This window comes from Mytilus californianus, unplaced genomic scaffold (assembly GCF_021869535.1).
Source record: "Mytilus californianus isolate M0D057914Y unplaced genomic scaffold, xbMytCali1.0.p SCAF_8, whole genome shotgun sequence".
Classification (NCBI taxonomy): Eukaryota; Metazoa; Mollusca; class Bivalvia; order Mytilida; family Mytilidae; genus Mytilus; species Mytilus californianus.
The window spans coordinates 26,976,702-26,993,758 of record NW_026262734.1 but is presented as its reverse complement, the minus strand read 5'-3'; the positions used below and the strand labels follow the sequence as shown (position 1 = coordinate 26,993,758).

The 17,057-nt window shown below is 34.5% G+C and overlaps 1 protein-coding gene across 4 annotated transcripts in view; it reads left to right on the top strand.

The window, feature by feature from the left end:
- Nucleotides 1–11,729, top strand: part of LOC127711238 (uncharacterized) — a 31,944-nt gene extending 20,215 nt beyond the window's left edge. For all 4 annotated transcript variants that reach the window (XM_052217224.1, XM_052217226.1, XM_052217225.1 and 1 more), the window contains 4 exons: nt 1,601–3,088; nt 4,701–5,778; nt 7,870–8,176; nt 10,475–11,729. In XM_052217224.1, coding sequence (XP_052073184.1) covers nt 1,601–3,088; nt 4,701–5,778; nt 7,870–8,141 — 2,838 coding nt within the window. In that variant the 3' untranslated portion in view covers nt 8,142–8,176; nt 10,475–11,729. The remainder of the gene's footprint in view (nt 1–1,600; nt 3,089–4,700; nt 5,779–7,869; nt 8,177–10,474) is intronic.
- The last annotated feature ends 5,328 nt before the right edge of the window (nt 11,730–17,057 follow it).

The window sequence follows — 17,057 nt, the reverse complement described above, 5'->3', positions numbered from 1 at the left end:
TCGTCGTCGTCTGTCGTCGTAAACTATTTAAAAAATCTTCTCCTCTGAAACTACTGGGTCAATTACCTTCAAACTTTAACTAAATGTTCCTTAGGGTATCTAGTTTATAAATTGTATCGGAAGTTTGTATCCACCGACAAACATGGCCGCCATGGCTAAAAATAGAACATAAGGGTCAAATGCAGTTTTTGGCTTATATCTCAAAAACTAAATCTTTTAGAGCAAATGTGACATGGGGGTAAAATTGTTTAATTGGTCAAGATCTATCGGCCCTGAAATTATCAGACGAATCGAACAACCCATTGTTGGGTTGCTGCCACCGAATTGGTAGTTTTAACAAAATTTTGCAGTTTTTTGTTATTATTTTGAATATTATTATAGATATATATAAACTGTAAGCAGCAATAATGTTCAGTAAAGTGAGATCTACAAAAAAGTTAATATGACCATAATTGTCAATTGACCCCTTAAGGAGTTATTGCCCTTTAAAGACAATTTTACACAATTTGTTCATCAAGTTTGCTAACATTTAAAAATCTTCTCCTCTGAAACTACTGGGCCAATTACCTTCAAACTTTAACTAAATGTTCCTTAGTGTATCTTGTTTATAAATTGTATCCGAAGTTTGTATCCATCGACAAACATGGCCGCCATGGCTAAAAATAGAACATAAGAGCCAAATGCAGTTTCTGGCTTATATCTCAAAAACTAAATCTTTTAGAGCAAATGTGACATGGGGTAAAATTGTTTAATTGGTCAAGATCTATCGGCCCTGAAATTATCAGACGAATTGAACAACCCATTGTTGGGTTGCTGCCACCTAATTGGTAGTTTTAAACAAAATTTTGCAGTTTTTTGTTATTATTTTGAATATTATTATAGATATATATAAACTGTAAGCAGCAATAATGTTCAGCAAAGTAAGATCTACAAAAAAGTTGATATGACCAAAATTGTCAATTGACCCCTTAAGGAGTTATTGCCCTTTAAAGACAATTTTACACAATTTGTTCATCAAGTTTGCTAACATTTAAAAATCTTCTCCTCTGAAATACAGGTGAGCGATTCAGGCTCTTGAGAGCCTCTTGTTCTGCTTCTGTGATCAAAGCTACATACATAATTCCTTGTCAATGTTCAAAAGCAGACTATAATTACACTTTACATTTAATTGAATAAGTAGAACTGTAAACAAAATAATATTCTTGAGACATTTATTTATGCAAGTTTTGCAAGTAGATTAATAACATAAATAAAAGTTGTTCCATTTGTCTCAAACTTGGACCTTCTTTGGTATGATTACATCAACATTAGAAAATCATGAAAAATGAATAATGGTGTTTTCTAGAAAGTTATTAATGCGAAAAGCATTATTGTGAAAATAATTTGGTTTTTAATTTGAAAATTCAAGTGTACAGTAAAATTTTAATTTATGAAAAATTTGCTGTTGGCTATAGACACAACTGCTTATGACTGCTTTTTTATGACCAACATGTTAATATCCTTCTGAATTTAATCAGTTGTATAGTATAATGTTTTGTGTTTGTTTGTCCTCAAGCAAGCTTATTAACATAGATTATACATAATCATATTTATATTTTAGGTTGGTAGTTACAACGACACTCATTACCTAAAGGTTGATGCTACTCATGACCTCCAGTGGACCTCTGTGTGTGATACACGAGAAACATGTAAATGTGTCTTCCCAGACTACCAGCCATCACGCTACATGTTGAAAGAATCAACAAATGACCTTAACCTTGTATACATTTCTGACATCCATGCAGCTGACCCATACAATAGTTTTGCTTGTGGACCTATAGATACAGCTTCTAACTTTCAAAATTTAATGGCATTTTATTATGCTATGGACTTAGTTAACCAAAATGTGGACAATAGATATCCAGCTACTTTGAAATTAGGAGGAATAGCCCTGGATACATGCTCATCTGCAAGTAGAATTGGACAAGATTTGTACAGTTTGTTGAGTGGTGAAGGAATTTGTGGAACAGGAAATGAAGGTCAAGTTATCTCCCCTTCCACTGTAATTGTACATCTTGCTAAAAATAGTGCTAATGCAATTGCCACTAGCAGCATTTTGTCCCCTCTGAAGATGACATCCATGAGTCAAAGTGCTACATCTGTTGAACTTAGTTCTGATTTGCATGATTATTTCTTACGAACTGTACCTCCTGATAACATACAGGCCATCGCCATGGTAGAGGTCATACAACGTTTTGGCTGGGATTACATGTCTGCTGTATACACTGATAATGCATATGGACGAGCAGCTAAACAAACACTTTTAGAGTCTGCACAAAAGACGAGTCCTAGAACATGTGTCTCTCAAGCCATAGCTATGCCTGTGGATGCAACATTAGAGCAGGCCAAGACTATTGTAGATGATTTGAACCAAAGAGTTGGTGCCAGGGTTGTTGTATTGTTCGTAACTGGTGCACATGCTCGTTTACTACTCCAAGCTGCAACCGAACGTCAGCTGACAAATAGATTTATTTGGCTTGGTAGCGACACCTGGGCTAACAGTGAAACAATCGTGAAAGATTACGAGTACACAGCAGCAGGGGCCATAACCATTCAAATAAATTCTCATGAAATAGAAAACTTTAAAACCTATCTGAAATCACTAACACTTCGGGACCATAAAGGAATTCCTGATGATTGGTTTGAAGAAATCTATCAAAAGCTACATCAGTGTAGAATCTTAAACAGTGCTGTTAGCCAATCCTATTCCTCAATCTGCACTGGTGATGAAAAGATCACTGATGACATGGTCCCACAAGATCCGTATGTACTTCATACCATCATCTCTGTGTTCATGGTGGCTCAGGGACTAAGTAGGATTGATGAATGTACCTCGTCGTCTCTCAGTTTGTCTGCTTGTTTGACACTACAGGCCAAAAAGAATGATCTTATCTATAATGCTATAAAGAATGCTGATTATAATGTACTTCCACAGTACATCACAGATCCATTTACATTCCAGTTCACAACAGAGGGGTATGGTGATGTGGGATATAATATCTTAAACTATAGGAGGAACCAAGTCACTGCTAAGTTTGAATATGAAAAGGTAAACTTTTTTAACTTTTATGAAAATTTGTGAAATATTTGTGGAAGTGAAAACATGACCCATGTGACCAAGACAATTCATAGTAAAAAAAAAACAAAAAGGAGATACCTTCAACTTCAACTCAAATGAAACTTTGCTTAATTTAGTATAATAATTTAGGTGTCAATTCTGAGCTTTTACAATGAAGATAACGGTATAAATACAATATATTGGATGTTCAGAGTAGATGTAGCAAATGGAGACTGAAAAATACAATATATACAAACAATTAGAGTAGTAACAATGCACGAACAATGTTTTTAAGCATGCATACAAAGCACAAAAATGTCAGTATTCACCTCAAAAGCTAACAAAACCTTTAAACAGACTTATTAAGAAGGGATATAGTTACGATACTGTTGTCAGGTCATTAAAGATTGCATATTTTGGCTTTAATATTGATTCACTTATAGGGTCTTTGCATCGGAATTAAACATATTTATTCTAAAACCAGTTGTTGGCATGACACGGGTTATGTTCTTCTCATATATTTTATGACGGTATAATACTAAACCCCTAACAGGAGGGATTATGCCTGATATTCATATGATGAAGACATAATCTTTCAATCAGTTTAATTGAGGTCTGGAGCTGGCATGTCAGTAACTGCTAGTAGTCTGTTGTTATTTATGTATTATTGTCATTTTGTTTATTTTCTTTTGTTTCCTATTCTGACATCAGACTCGGACTTCTCTTAAACTGAGTTTTACTGTGCGTACTGTTGTACGTTTGTTTTTTCTACATTGGCTAGAGGTATAGGGGGAGGGTTGAGTTCTCCAAAAACATGTTTAACCCCGCCGCATTTTTGCGCCTGTCCCAAGTCAGGAGCCTCTGGCCTTTGTTAGTCTTGTATCATTTTTAATTTTAGTTTCTTGTGTATAATTTGGAGTTTAGTATGACGTCCATTATCACTGAACTAGTATACATAATTTTTTAGGGGCCAGCTGAAGGACGCCTCTGGGTGTGGGAGTTTCTCGCTGCATTGAAGACCCATTGGTGGCCTTCGGCTGTTGTCTGCTCTATGGTCGGGTTGTTGTCTCTTTGACACATTCCCCATTTCCATTCTCAATTTTATACAAACACATACAAACAAGCACACACACATACAAACAAGCACACGCACATACAAAAACATAACAAGGTACTACATTCACACAGGAATAACAGTTTTCAATTGCATGTATTCTTCAACAAAGTGATTGTTTTAAGGTAAGATGACTGATTGGAACAGTTCGCATAATTTCTCATTAGAACAGTTATACATTACAATACTTGTTCTTATCTTCAGCTTTAATTTCATGCTGTAAAAATAACTTTTTTGTTTGACACCCTATCTCAAGTGCTCCAGAAGAGTTAGAGTTAGCAGATCTTTGCTGCTCATGTGACACACTTAGAATTATGCCTCTTGTAAAAAATTTAAAGCAAAACAAACTATCAAAAACTACTTCTATACCAAAATAGCTGATCGGAATTAACACTTGGTAGGTTAAGGTATTCTACTATTTGTTCAGATGGATATGTTTCAAAGTCAATATATACACACTGTTAAGCAGTTATTTTTTTTTTATTTCAGCTTGGTACCTACCAACAGTCCTTGAATATAGATAGATCAAAATATTATGGTTTTAGTTTTGTGGATTCTCGTAACATACCTACATCTAGTTGTCCAGTGGGAGTGACCTGTAGATGCTTGAACAGTGACGGGACAACAGAAGAAATTAAACGTACAGGTGTTTCTGGAATATCCTATTACCAGTTAGAGAATGGCCAATATGTTGATGCACAAACAGGGCAGATTGTCAAAGTGGAAGGAGAGCCTGATATTGATGATCGATTCCGTGACATCTGGGGAATTATTGTGGCTACACTTGCAGGAATTGGTGTCTTCACATCTCTGTGCCTATTTATCTATTTACTGGTTGTATATCCAAATAAGAGTGGAACATCTGTTTTAGGTTATATGTTGATATTTGGTATCATTATTCTGTATGCTTTGATATTTCTGTTTATTGTCCATGCAACAAGAGAACTTTGTGCCATGAGAAAGTTTTTATTGGGTGTGGGTTATTGTCTTTGCTATGCTTCGTTATTTGTTAAAATTGTAGATTGTTGGCGATGTAAAGGCTATGCTGAAGACAAAGAAATCAAATACGAGAAACTTGGACATCCAATAGGACTGTTTGTGTGCACTGTTCTTCTTGTACTAGTCCAGGTGATGATAAATGCTGAATGGATGATACTGGAGAAGCCAGAAATAGAGAAAATACTGTACAATAACCTAATATGGCCTCGTTGTACACCCAACGATTTCTACGACGAAGGTCTCATACTGTCTCTTGTGTATGTCATGTTCCTCATTCTATTAACAATATTCTTCGGTATAGCTTCACTAAGTAATCCAAAGAACCATTATGAAGCTAGATGGATCTGTGGTATAGCAGTTCTAAGTGTTCCAGTGTGGGTCATATTCGCAATAGTGGCTATCCTAGGGCCTGTTAGAATGGGAGATGCTGCCATATCAGTAGGCTTACTGCTGAATGCCACTATCATGTTATTCCTGGGTCCTATGAGGAAGTTGTACCTTCTGAACAAACACCAAGAAAGTTTGGAAGAAGAAGATATGAAACAATTGGATGGTCAAGGATTAGGAAGTAAGTTATGTAGTTACACAAAACCAATTTAATTTTTTTCCAATGTACATTTTTGTAACGCGTAATGTTTTTTCATGCGCAGGAAAGGATGTTTTCATGTAATTTGGCTTTCTGTGTTTTTTATTCCCCCACTGCAGCGGAGGGGGAATTAAGTGTTACCCTTGTCGGTCTGTACATCCTGAAATTGGTATCCGTTCTCTAACTTTAGTTTGCCTCAACCAAATGTTATGAAACTTATACACAATGCTTATTACCACAAAACACAGATCAAGTGTGAATGTAGGTGGCGTCACTTTTACTTTTCTAGAATTATGCCCCTTTACAAATGGAAAAATTGCTGAATTTTTCGTTACTGTTCTCTAAAATTTGCCTCAACCAAATGTTATGAAACTTATACACAATGCTTATTACCACAAAACTCGGATCAAATTCGAATTTGGGTGGCGTCACTTGTACCATTTTGATTTATGTCCCTTTATAAAGTTATATGCAAAAAGGGCATCATCTGCGTCCAATGGACACATTCTCCATTTATTTTCTTTAAAGAATGTGCAAAATGTAATGTTGGCTTTGTATTCTAAAAAATTTAGTTTTTTGTGTTGACTGGTTAAAAATGTTTACTAAATTACTGGAATGAAAATGATATAAAAAAATATAGAATGATAGGTTGAATTTAGACATTGTGTCTATTAAAGATTCAGGAAGTTGTTTTATATTTGATTTGTTACGTTAAAAGTTAAGTCATGTGGCAAATGATCATACACATCACACATTAAATTCACCCATGTATTAATGACACTTCACTCATTACAAGTTGTTTGATCTCCATCTTTGTAAAAAAAAAAAATACATTAAAAATGTGTATTGTTTTAATAAAATTGAGAATGGAAATTGGGAATGTGTCAAAGAGACAACAACCCGACCATAGAGCAGACAACAGCTGAAGGCCACCAATGGGTCTTCAATGCAGCGAGAAACTCCCGCACCCGGAGGCGTCCTTCAGCTGGCCCCTAAACAAATATGTATACTAGTTCAGTGATAATGGACGTCATACTAAACTCCAAATTATACACAAGAAACTAAAATTAAAAATGATACAAGACTAACAAAGGCCAGAGGCTCCTGACTTGGGACAGGCGCAAAAATGCAGCGGAAACCTTTCTCACTAAGCTTTTTTGCTAAACAGTGTTTTGAAGTTGAAGCTAGTTGGCTGAAAGTGCCAATAGAATAAGTCTTCACGTAGACCATTTATATAGTATTTAAAAATAAAAACTAAAACCCTTACTCTAGTGAACAGCATTTTATACAACAAATTTTTTCAACTACTGTGGATTCATTTATTTTCGTGGGTACCAATTTTTGTGGATTGAGATAAACTTACATTTTCGTGGATATTTGATTTTGTGGTTTTGCCAAAGTCTGCATATAAGCCTATAGAAAATTTTACTAAGTCGAACATTGAAATTCGTGGTTCACCTATATCCACGTTATATAAACGAAGATTGGTGTCCCACGAATAAAAATGAATCCAAAGTAAATAGTGGACATTTATCAACTTTGATTTGATCCTAGTGTTAGGCTCATGGAGTTAGGCTCATGGAAAGAAGCCATGTTCACACTGAGGATTTATTAAGTTTGAAATCTTATTTGTTTTATAATGCATTTATTATAAAGTATCAATCCATTTGTTATGAAAACTTTTGACACTGTTTATTGGCTTTTGAATATAGAACTAAATTCTTGTCAAAGATGTAAACAATAAAACTTGTGAACACAAAACATGTTTAATATGGATGGAGTTGAGAATGGTTTGACATCAATAGGAAAATGAAATTAAAGGATAAGAGCATGAGATATGTAGAAGTACTCTTGTTTTATGAATTAATTACTCTTGTCTAAGACTTGATGGTATATGATCAAAGCAGCATTCTGTCATAATTGAACACTTTTGAAAAAGACATGACCTCCCACACTCGAGGTGAGCAAGCTACAACAAGACCACTGAGGCGGTTATCAGTTTAATGAATATGACGATTAGACATTATCCTTAAAACAGCTTTGAATAATATATTTATTTCTCTTGTGTTGTAGTTGATTATGCCTCTATGTACAGTAGACAGTACGATAACAGTCCAAGATTAACTGAGGGACAAAGTTACGGCTATGAAGCTAATATGCAATCTGGTTATGAAGCAAACAGTCAATCAGGAGGAGGTCAGAGTTACCATTATGAGGAACAGTCAGGAGGAGGAGGCGGCTACAGTTTTGAAGCAGAATCAGGGCCTGGTTATACCTTTGAGGCTTCAGCACAGTCTGGCTATGAAGAACAATCAGGTTACAATGAACAGCGTACAAGCATCTGATGAAACAGCCGCATGTTGCTTAGGTGTTGAGATAGGTATGCATGTTGCTTTGTTGTTGAAACGGGGAAAACAGTTTTTTATGCCCCACCTAGGGGCATTATGTTTTTTGGTCTGTGCATCTATTCATTCGTCTGTCCGTCCGTCTGTCCCGCTTCAGGTTAAAGTTTTTGGTCAAGGTAGTTTTTGATGAAGTTGAAGTCCAATCAACTTGAAACTTAGTACACATGTTCCCTATGATATGATCTTTCTAATTTTAATGCCAAATTAGAGTTTTTACCCCAATTTCACGGCCCATTGAACATAGAAAATGATAGTGCGAGTGGGGCATCTGTGTACTATGGACATATTCTTGTTTTTTATAGATATGAAAGTTTGTCAAACAATCTCACATTCTTCTTCATTTTAAACAATCACAATAATCAATGCTAACTGTAATCATACCATATCTCAGTATTTTTATATGGAAAAACTTTTGAATTTACAGTATTATTGTTGGAAAACAATGCACAGCTGAATGTTGGACAATTCAAGCTGATAAATGAATAATAAAAACTAATTCAGTACAGCCTGCAGACCTGCCAACTATCCCAATTTATGGGGGATATCCCCATGAGAGGTGTTTACCTGAATTTTTAAAATCTTTATTATTTAAACTGAACACCTAAAAACAGGCATTCAAATGAGTTAAAAGGGTATTTTAAGCTCATACATACTCATCCAAACTATATTCAAGTTGATTAAGAACACTTATGACAATATAAGAAGAGCATTTAGCTCCTCTTGCGCTTAAAATCGGCCATGGAGATTTTGAAAAGTTGGCAGGTATGTGATGGGTGTATTATGTTATATTAAAGAAGCAATAAGTATAACACTTTAAATGAGAAGCTGATCTATTTTGAAATGTGGTCACTGGAATCTTGATTAAGTAAGTATGCAATGCATGTTGGTTATGAAGCGTTAAATTTGGTATGCCTTTAAAAGATGCTTTTGCTGAAATTTAATTTAAAATGTCTGCCTTTATTGGAATAACGTATGTTCTTTTCATGTCCAGGAAAATTGTGCAAGTTTTAGTTGATTGCATGGATGCAGAAGGGTTCTTTTTCATATTTTTTTTAAAAGCTTTATAAAGAGGTGCAATGCTTTTATGCAAATTTTAGATGATTTGTTTAAATTTAAATATATAATGATATTTGTAGAAAGTCTTATAACAACAACACTGGAGGGACTGCTGCAGAAAATTTATTGATCGACATGTTTCGGTGCCTAGGGCACCGTCATCAGGATACAAATAATACATTGAACATACTTAAGTGTACAATCGGGTTGTCTTGTGACAACGTCATAGTATAGTAGTTGTTATGAAAGGGAAGTAATAGTGAAAGTATAAATAGAAAATGTATATAAATAGATTGTCAACATGAAAATGAAAGTAAATTAAAATTGTTTGTATATCAACTCTGTGTTATTATTGTCTCAGCTAAAAATGTTATAAATAGAATGTACAAACACATGTCTGTCCCATAGTTCTTCCGGTAGCTCATCTAAACATATGGTTTCATCACTGCTGCTTGTTGTCAGGTCTATGTAGTCTTCCTGAGTAAGGTCCATGACATAACCGTAATCGTTTGTTATGTATTGCGGAGTGTTATTTAAAGAAGAGTCAGAATCCGACAGGTACAGGTCTTGTTCCAAATCACTTGTTGAGGGTTTTTTCGGTTTTGAGGTGGATGATTGGTGATACTCATACGGTGATTTAGCTGGTATTGTCCTGAATGTAGGTGTTTTCCCGTTCCATTCTTTTTTCTGTACGGCTTCAAATGGTGGTCTCCATTTTTCTATTGCTTTGGCCATTTCACGAGGATTTTGTTGGAAGCTATTATAATCTTCTCTGGCTTTATCTGGGTGTTTTGATTTAAGGTGTGTTACGGCATTTGATTTTCTAGTGAAGGTTGCAACACAATGTTTGCATTCAAACATTGTTGCGACTGGTTCGTGGCGTTCCTTATGGAAAAACTATCATGACAATTTCACAAAAAATTTAAAGACAAGTTTCAAAATCACACCAATGTACTGTTCAGATTTGTAGAGGGAGTTATAGAGGATATGAATATATTTTTTTTATGTACATTAAACATACATATAACTGTAAGATTTCTATGGAGTATTTATATAGTAAATTGGAAAAAAATAAAGTGGCTTTTCTTTCCTGATTTTGCCATTTCCAGTTCATTTTATAGTATATATCTTTGGTATGCAAGAGGCTTGTTATTACAAGCATTGTTATATGTCATAAAAATATTATTACTTATAATAGTTTATTTTTTTATTTTCAGTAATTTTAGCTATGCAGTACTGAGAATCAGCATAAAACTTTAGCTGCCATAGTAAAAAGGAAGATTTTTATACATCTTTTTAAGATGGGTGGTGTTGGTAAATAAGACTGTCTATTACTAAAGACCATTCAATAAGTTACAAAATAATTACCTGGAATAAAACATTCTACAGTACTTCTGTTTTTTACAAGATAAAGGTGTTTCTTAGATTATTTTTTTTTATATCTTTCATATGAAGTTGCTGGGTATAAAAATAACTTTCTTTACACTTGTTTTTCCTATACTATAAACTTTCTTTGGGAAATTATTTACTTAAGTCTTAGGTATAAATAGTCTTAAGTATAAAATATGTTATAGTTTTTATTATATGGATATATAATTATGACTTTCTTAAAATAATAAAATCTTGCCATTTCCATTTTCACATAATTTGATAGTGAAATTGGTAAAAAAATACTGTAAGAAAAATTTAAAACATACAGCATTATGGAAAATATTATTGATTTATTAGTACTTTACATAAAGGTATTGGGGGACGATCGGATGAATCTGACATTTGTGAAATTTTGTTGAAGATTTATTGAATTCAACCAATTTTCATTGATTTTATTGGCAGTAATAAATCATAAATTTAAATACTCAAAATAAATGTTGTATTTATTTGAATATAAATGACCAATTTGAACTTTTAAAGGAAAAGCATTAGTCTCAAAATAGAAATTTTTCTTAAGCATTAAAAATGATACTCAAATAATAGTTTAAATTTACAGTGCAAAATGTAACAAAAAAAATAAGAGTTTTAATTATGAGTAATTGTTTCATCCTGAAAATGCATGCAATATTTGCCACTGGACGTTTAACAAACAACAATTAATTGATCTTTATATTTGTTTATGTAAATCTTGTCTTAAACCTGAAATTGACTGGTAGCTTTTTGACTTAAGTTACACAAAATATGTTTGTTACTCTTTGAAGATAATTTGAGTTATGCCCCCTGTCACATGAGATCATGGATCTGCCCCAAATAGAAATGTCTCATATATATCAACAACAAAATAGGGAAATGAAACAAATAAAATATGTATGTTTGTTATTGCATAATAGTTGCCATGTTTGTGATAATATATTTTATATCAGTGCTTTATTTTGATAATGTATTTATATACAATGTAAATATTTATATATTTGTAAATATAAATAGTGATATGTGTGGACATTCCAAATATGTTTTTAATAAAAGATATGTAAAATTTGATATTTATAGCATTTTTCACACTATTAGCTATTTCTTAGCATCCTTTGTCCGTTTTCAAACACTTACACAACAAGTTGTCCCTAAGAGCTGCTGAAGCATGGTTGAACTCAAAATCTGTAAAACAGTAGACAATGGTAACCTCAAGTATAGGAAGTACACCACTAATTCATGGCCCTATTGCTTTCTATGTTAAATTCCTCAATTTCAAGCTCTTTTGTTTTAAGTTCAAATAAAGTGACAATCATTGCATGTCAAAGCAACACTTTATGGTGTCTTGTACTGAAAAAATCAACATACCTTTAATGGCATATAAGAAAGAACTGGTTCCCGGAACTTCGGATGTACCAAAACAGGTACTTCAGATCTGACAAACAGGCAGAATGTACCCTCTTTTTAAAATTTCATGCAATTTTTTTATTATTCAAAATAATAATTCAAAAAGTGTTCTACAATGATCACCAGTTATTCAGCTTTCATTTGATACCAAAATTACCTAAATATTCTACATATTTTGAAAGATACACCCATGCGTAGGAACTATTTTGTGTTAAATGTGTACTACTTTCTGGTATGTATTATATATATATTACTATATTACAAATCTCTGTCCTATCCTATATTACAAATCTATGTCCTATCCTATATTACAAATCTATGTCCTATCCTATATTAAAAATCTATGTCCTATCCTATATTACAAATCTATGTCTTTTCTTTTCTCTTTTTTTTGTGTCTTTCTTACTAAGGCATGTCCTCACCTATATTAAGTCACAAAAGTCAGCATTTTCTAAAGTGTTGATGCATCGAGGGATGTGAAATATGGGTGATAAAGTACTTCAATTTTGTATGTTTTTTTTATTATTTTGCAGTTTTAATTTGATCCTTTGTTGGCATGTGTATCTTTAGTTAAGTCTCCCAAACGAAGTTTGGGAAGACTTATTGTTTTTGCTCAGTTCTTCTTCTTCTTCTTCCGCCGCTTTTAAATTTGAACTTGTCCACACCTGTTCTCCAAAACCGCTTGTCAGATTAACTTAGGGTTTCACAATATGTTAGACTAACATGTCTAGTGCTGCAATCAGGGATATATGTAGACTAACATGTCTAGTGGTGCAATCAGGGTTTTGTTTGTGCAATTGGATTTATAAAGGGGTACTTTGAGGGGCAAAAAGAAAAGAGGGTTTTACTTTAGAACCCTATGGGATTTTATTTTTAAAAATTTTCAAATGACAATAAATTGAAAACTGTTTGTGATAGACACAATCTTTTTAATTGAAAATGTTCTAAATGATAAAGCCCATTAAATGAAATACAGGGTTAGTCCCCAGGGGTCACCCCCCACCCCCTGCCATTTAAGAAAGTTCTAATACCTTGTAAATGGTCAAGATCCTCACCTCTAAACCATATATATTTTGGTTTGTCATGCTAAGATGGTTTGAATGATATACAGGGTTAGTCCCCAGGGGTCATCCCGACCCCCTGCCATTTGAGAAAGTTCTAATATCTTGTAAATGGTCGAGATCCCCACCCCTAAACCATATATATTCTGGTTTGTCATGATAAAGCACATCAAATGAAATACAGGGTTAGGCCCCAGGGGTCACCCCACCCCCTGCCATTTAAAAAAGTTCTAATATCTTGAAAGTGGTCAAGATCCCCACCCCTAAACCATATATATTCTGGTTTGTCATGCTAAGATGGTTTGAATGATATACAGGGTTAGTCCCCAGGGGTCATCCCGACCCCCTGCCATATGAGAAAGTTCTAATATCTTGTAAATGGTCGAGATCCCCACCCCTAAACCATATATATTCTGATTTGTCATGATAAAGCACATCAAATGAAATACAGGGTTAGTCCCCAGGGGTCACCCCCACCCCCTGCCATTTAAAAAAGTTCTAATATCTTGTAAGTGGTCAAGATCCCCACCCCTAAACCATATATATTCTGGTTTGTCATGCTAAGATGGTTTGAATGATATACAGAGTTAGTCCCCAGGGGTCATCCCGACCCCTTGACATTTGAGAAAGTTCTAATATCTTGTAAATGGTCGAGATCCCCACCCCTAAACCATATATATTTTTGTTTGTCATGCTAAGATGGTTTGAATGATATACAGGGTTAGTCCCCAGGGGTCATCCCGACCCCCTGCCATTTGAGAAAGTTCCTAATATCTTGTAAATGGTCGAGATTCCCACCCCTAAACCATATATATTTTTGTTTGTCATGCTAAGATGGTTTGAATGATATACAGGGTTAGTCCCCAGGGGTCATCCGGACCCCCTGCAATTTGAGAAAGTTCTAATATCTTGTAAATGGTCGAGATCCCCACCCCTAAACCATATATATTCTGGTTTGTCATGATAAAGCGCATCAAATGAAATACAGGGTTAGTCCCCAGGGGTCACCCCCACCCCATGCCATTTAAAAAAGTTCTAATATCTTGTAAGTGGTCAAGATCCCCACCCCTAAACCATATATATTCTGGTTTGTCATGCTAAGATGGTTTGAATGATATACAGGGTTAGTCCCAGGGGTCATCCGGACCCCCTGCAATTTGAGAAAGTTCATATATCTTGTAAATGGTCGAGATCCCCACCCCTAAACCATATATATTCTGGTTTGTCATGCCAAGATGATTTGAATGATATACAGGGTTAGTCCCCAGGCATCACTAATGCATATAACTTTACTGGACCAAACCAATTTTCACTGGACTTTGCCCAATGTCAGGCGACCCTGGGAATTACGAATTATGGGAGCTTCGTTTGGGAGACTTCGTAACAGCATCCTGTGACAATCATTTCCTGTTACTTATGTTTTACTTGGTCATATTCCCTGACAAATTATGTTGTAGGACTTCAGCTGTTGCTCAGGCAGGAATGGTTAAAAGTTTTCTTACTAATATAAACTTAAAAAACTTGTCTTACAAAAAAAGGGCACTTCATTGACTGAAACTAAAAATTATCTTTGTAAAACAATGTGGTGCATGTATATCAACAGTGTTCATTGTTTTTTTATTACAAGATTATCAGTGAGCTGACAAATATTGAAATATTGGTACCAGCAGAATCCATGTTGCTGTGTCTTGTAATCTGATGGTAAACCATAAGGCATAGAAGAAACACATTTCATGTAAAAAAAGAAGTGCCTAAAAATTGAAAGAAAAAACAACACTAAAGGATGTTTTTTCTTTTGTGCTTTTAAGTCAACCGTTTTAACTGCTACAAAGATAGCAATCTGCCTCAAACTCAGTTCTTTGGTACTATCAGATGAGGTTCATGGTTGACATTCAATGTTGAAAATTAGTTGAAAGTTCTGTGTATTGTGAGGCCTCCATCTTCTTAAACTAAAAATTAAGAGGTGTATGCAATATATCCCTTCTCTACCAGGAGACCATTCGGTCAATAAAATAGGTAAAAAAGGTAATCTCGGATAGATATTGGATATTATTCTAGTATACCACTAGTGTAATGTCCAATTAGTCTAAATAAGGACAGAGTCGCAGATCACTAAGACTACTAAATATAAAAGTAGCCTCAGGAAACAATAACTGGGGTCGTACAGAAATATAAGCATCTACAGCTCAAGAAGACGTCTTTTGGGATCATATGAGAGCTTTATATCGTCAAAAGACCTGCCAACAACTATTAAAATGAAGAACAAAAGTAAAAGTGCTGTTTTGTCTCATATATGTATCCCAGTATAGAAGTGTCTAAATGGAGGATCTTCTTTTCTGTTTTCTATAATATTTTAGTCCAATTTTTTACTATTCTTTATTTTTTCGCCACTCTCTTTTTTGTTTTTAGAGCGTCATTATTCTCTTTACTTTATGTTTGACCTGTTTGTTTTGTTGGTTTGTTTTGCTCGTTATTCTCTATTCTGTAAACCCCATCCAAACTCTCAGGCTATCTTGAGAATATTTCGTGTATACCCACTTCATATCCTTTTCCTCAAAAATAAAGAAGATGGGGGGGGGGGGGGGTCGTATTAAGTGACCAGCATACGAAGCAGTATCGTTAATTAAAAAGGATACAAACCCAGCAATAAAAAGGGGCGATGTACTGTGCATGAAGTCCATAATTTCCACAAAAAATTATTTGTTTGATTCCTTAGACATTTTGAGATTGTATATTATAACCTGGCGGTCTGTTTGATTATTTTGACATTGTAGAATATCGTTATCCTCGTCAGTATTAGGTAGAGTCGGATCATGCTACTGATAATGACAAGTACCACTAACAATGACTGGGTACGCTCAATCTACTACTATTTAACAGGACTGGCCACTCTGTGACTAATATAAAATAAGGAGATGTGGAATGATTGCCAATGAGACAAATATCCACCATAGACCTAAATGACGTAGATGTAAACCACTGTAGGTCACCATATGGGCTTCAACAATGAGCAAAACCCATACAGCATATCCAGCTATAGCAAAATGTCGAACATTTTAAACGAGAAAACCAACGGCCTGATTTAAGTAAAAAACAAATCTGATAAACAGCAACGAACGACAACCACTGAATTACAGGCATGATTATGATTGTCATAAATAAGGAATACATGTTACATCGATCAGTACTAATATTTTAATGAAAAAGTTCCAGTTTTAACAGCTTCATTATTAGCTTTTTATCTATTGCAACAAAACCTAGCATACAAAAAGACATAACAGATTAACAGAGTCCTTCTCCACCACCACTATGTAGGAGGTAATATAAAATGTGTAAGTGAAAACAGGAAAAACATAGAAAAAGGTGAATTAAACAAAAGACCTTGACATGTTATAGACGCCTGTCTGTTGTCCTCTATACGTTGAATTGCTGTTTCGGTGATTTCATACCAATATCTCTTTTTATTCATATTCATTTAAACAAAAAAACACAAAAAAACAAAATCCACAAAGACATAAAGAACTGACGATGATTTTTTATTAATTGTTATTGGCTTTGGACTAGCTGTCAGTAACTGCAAGTACTCTCAGATCTGTACTTTAATAGTGTCTTTTTTGTTGTGGGGATGCATAAATACCCTGCCACGTCCAGTCTGTGTTTTTGTTAGATGTCTTTCTATTTTGTATCGATCTGATGATAAGCCCTTTTCAACTGATTTTTATAGTTTGTACTTATGTTGTGCTGTTACACCAGTTTCCCAGGTTAGGGGAGGGTTGGCGCCTTCAAGCTAGTTTAACCCCGCCACATTCTGTATGTGCCTGTCCCAAGTCAGGAGCCTGTAATTCAGTGGTTGTCGATTGTTGCTATATATAATATTTGTTTTTCGTTCATTATTTTGTACATAAATCAGGCCGCTAGTTTTCTCGTTTGA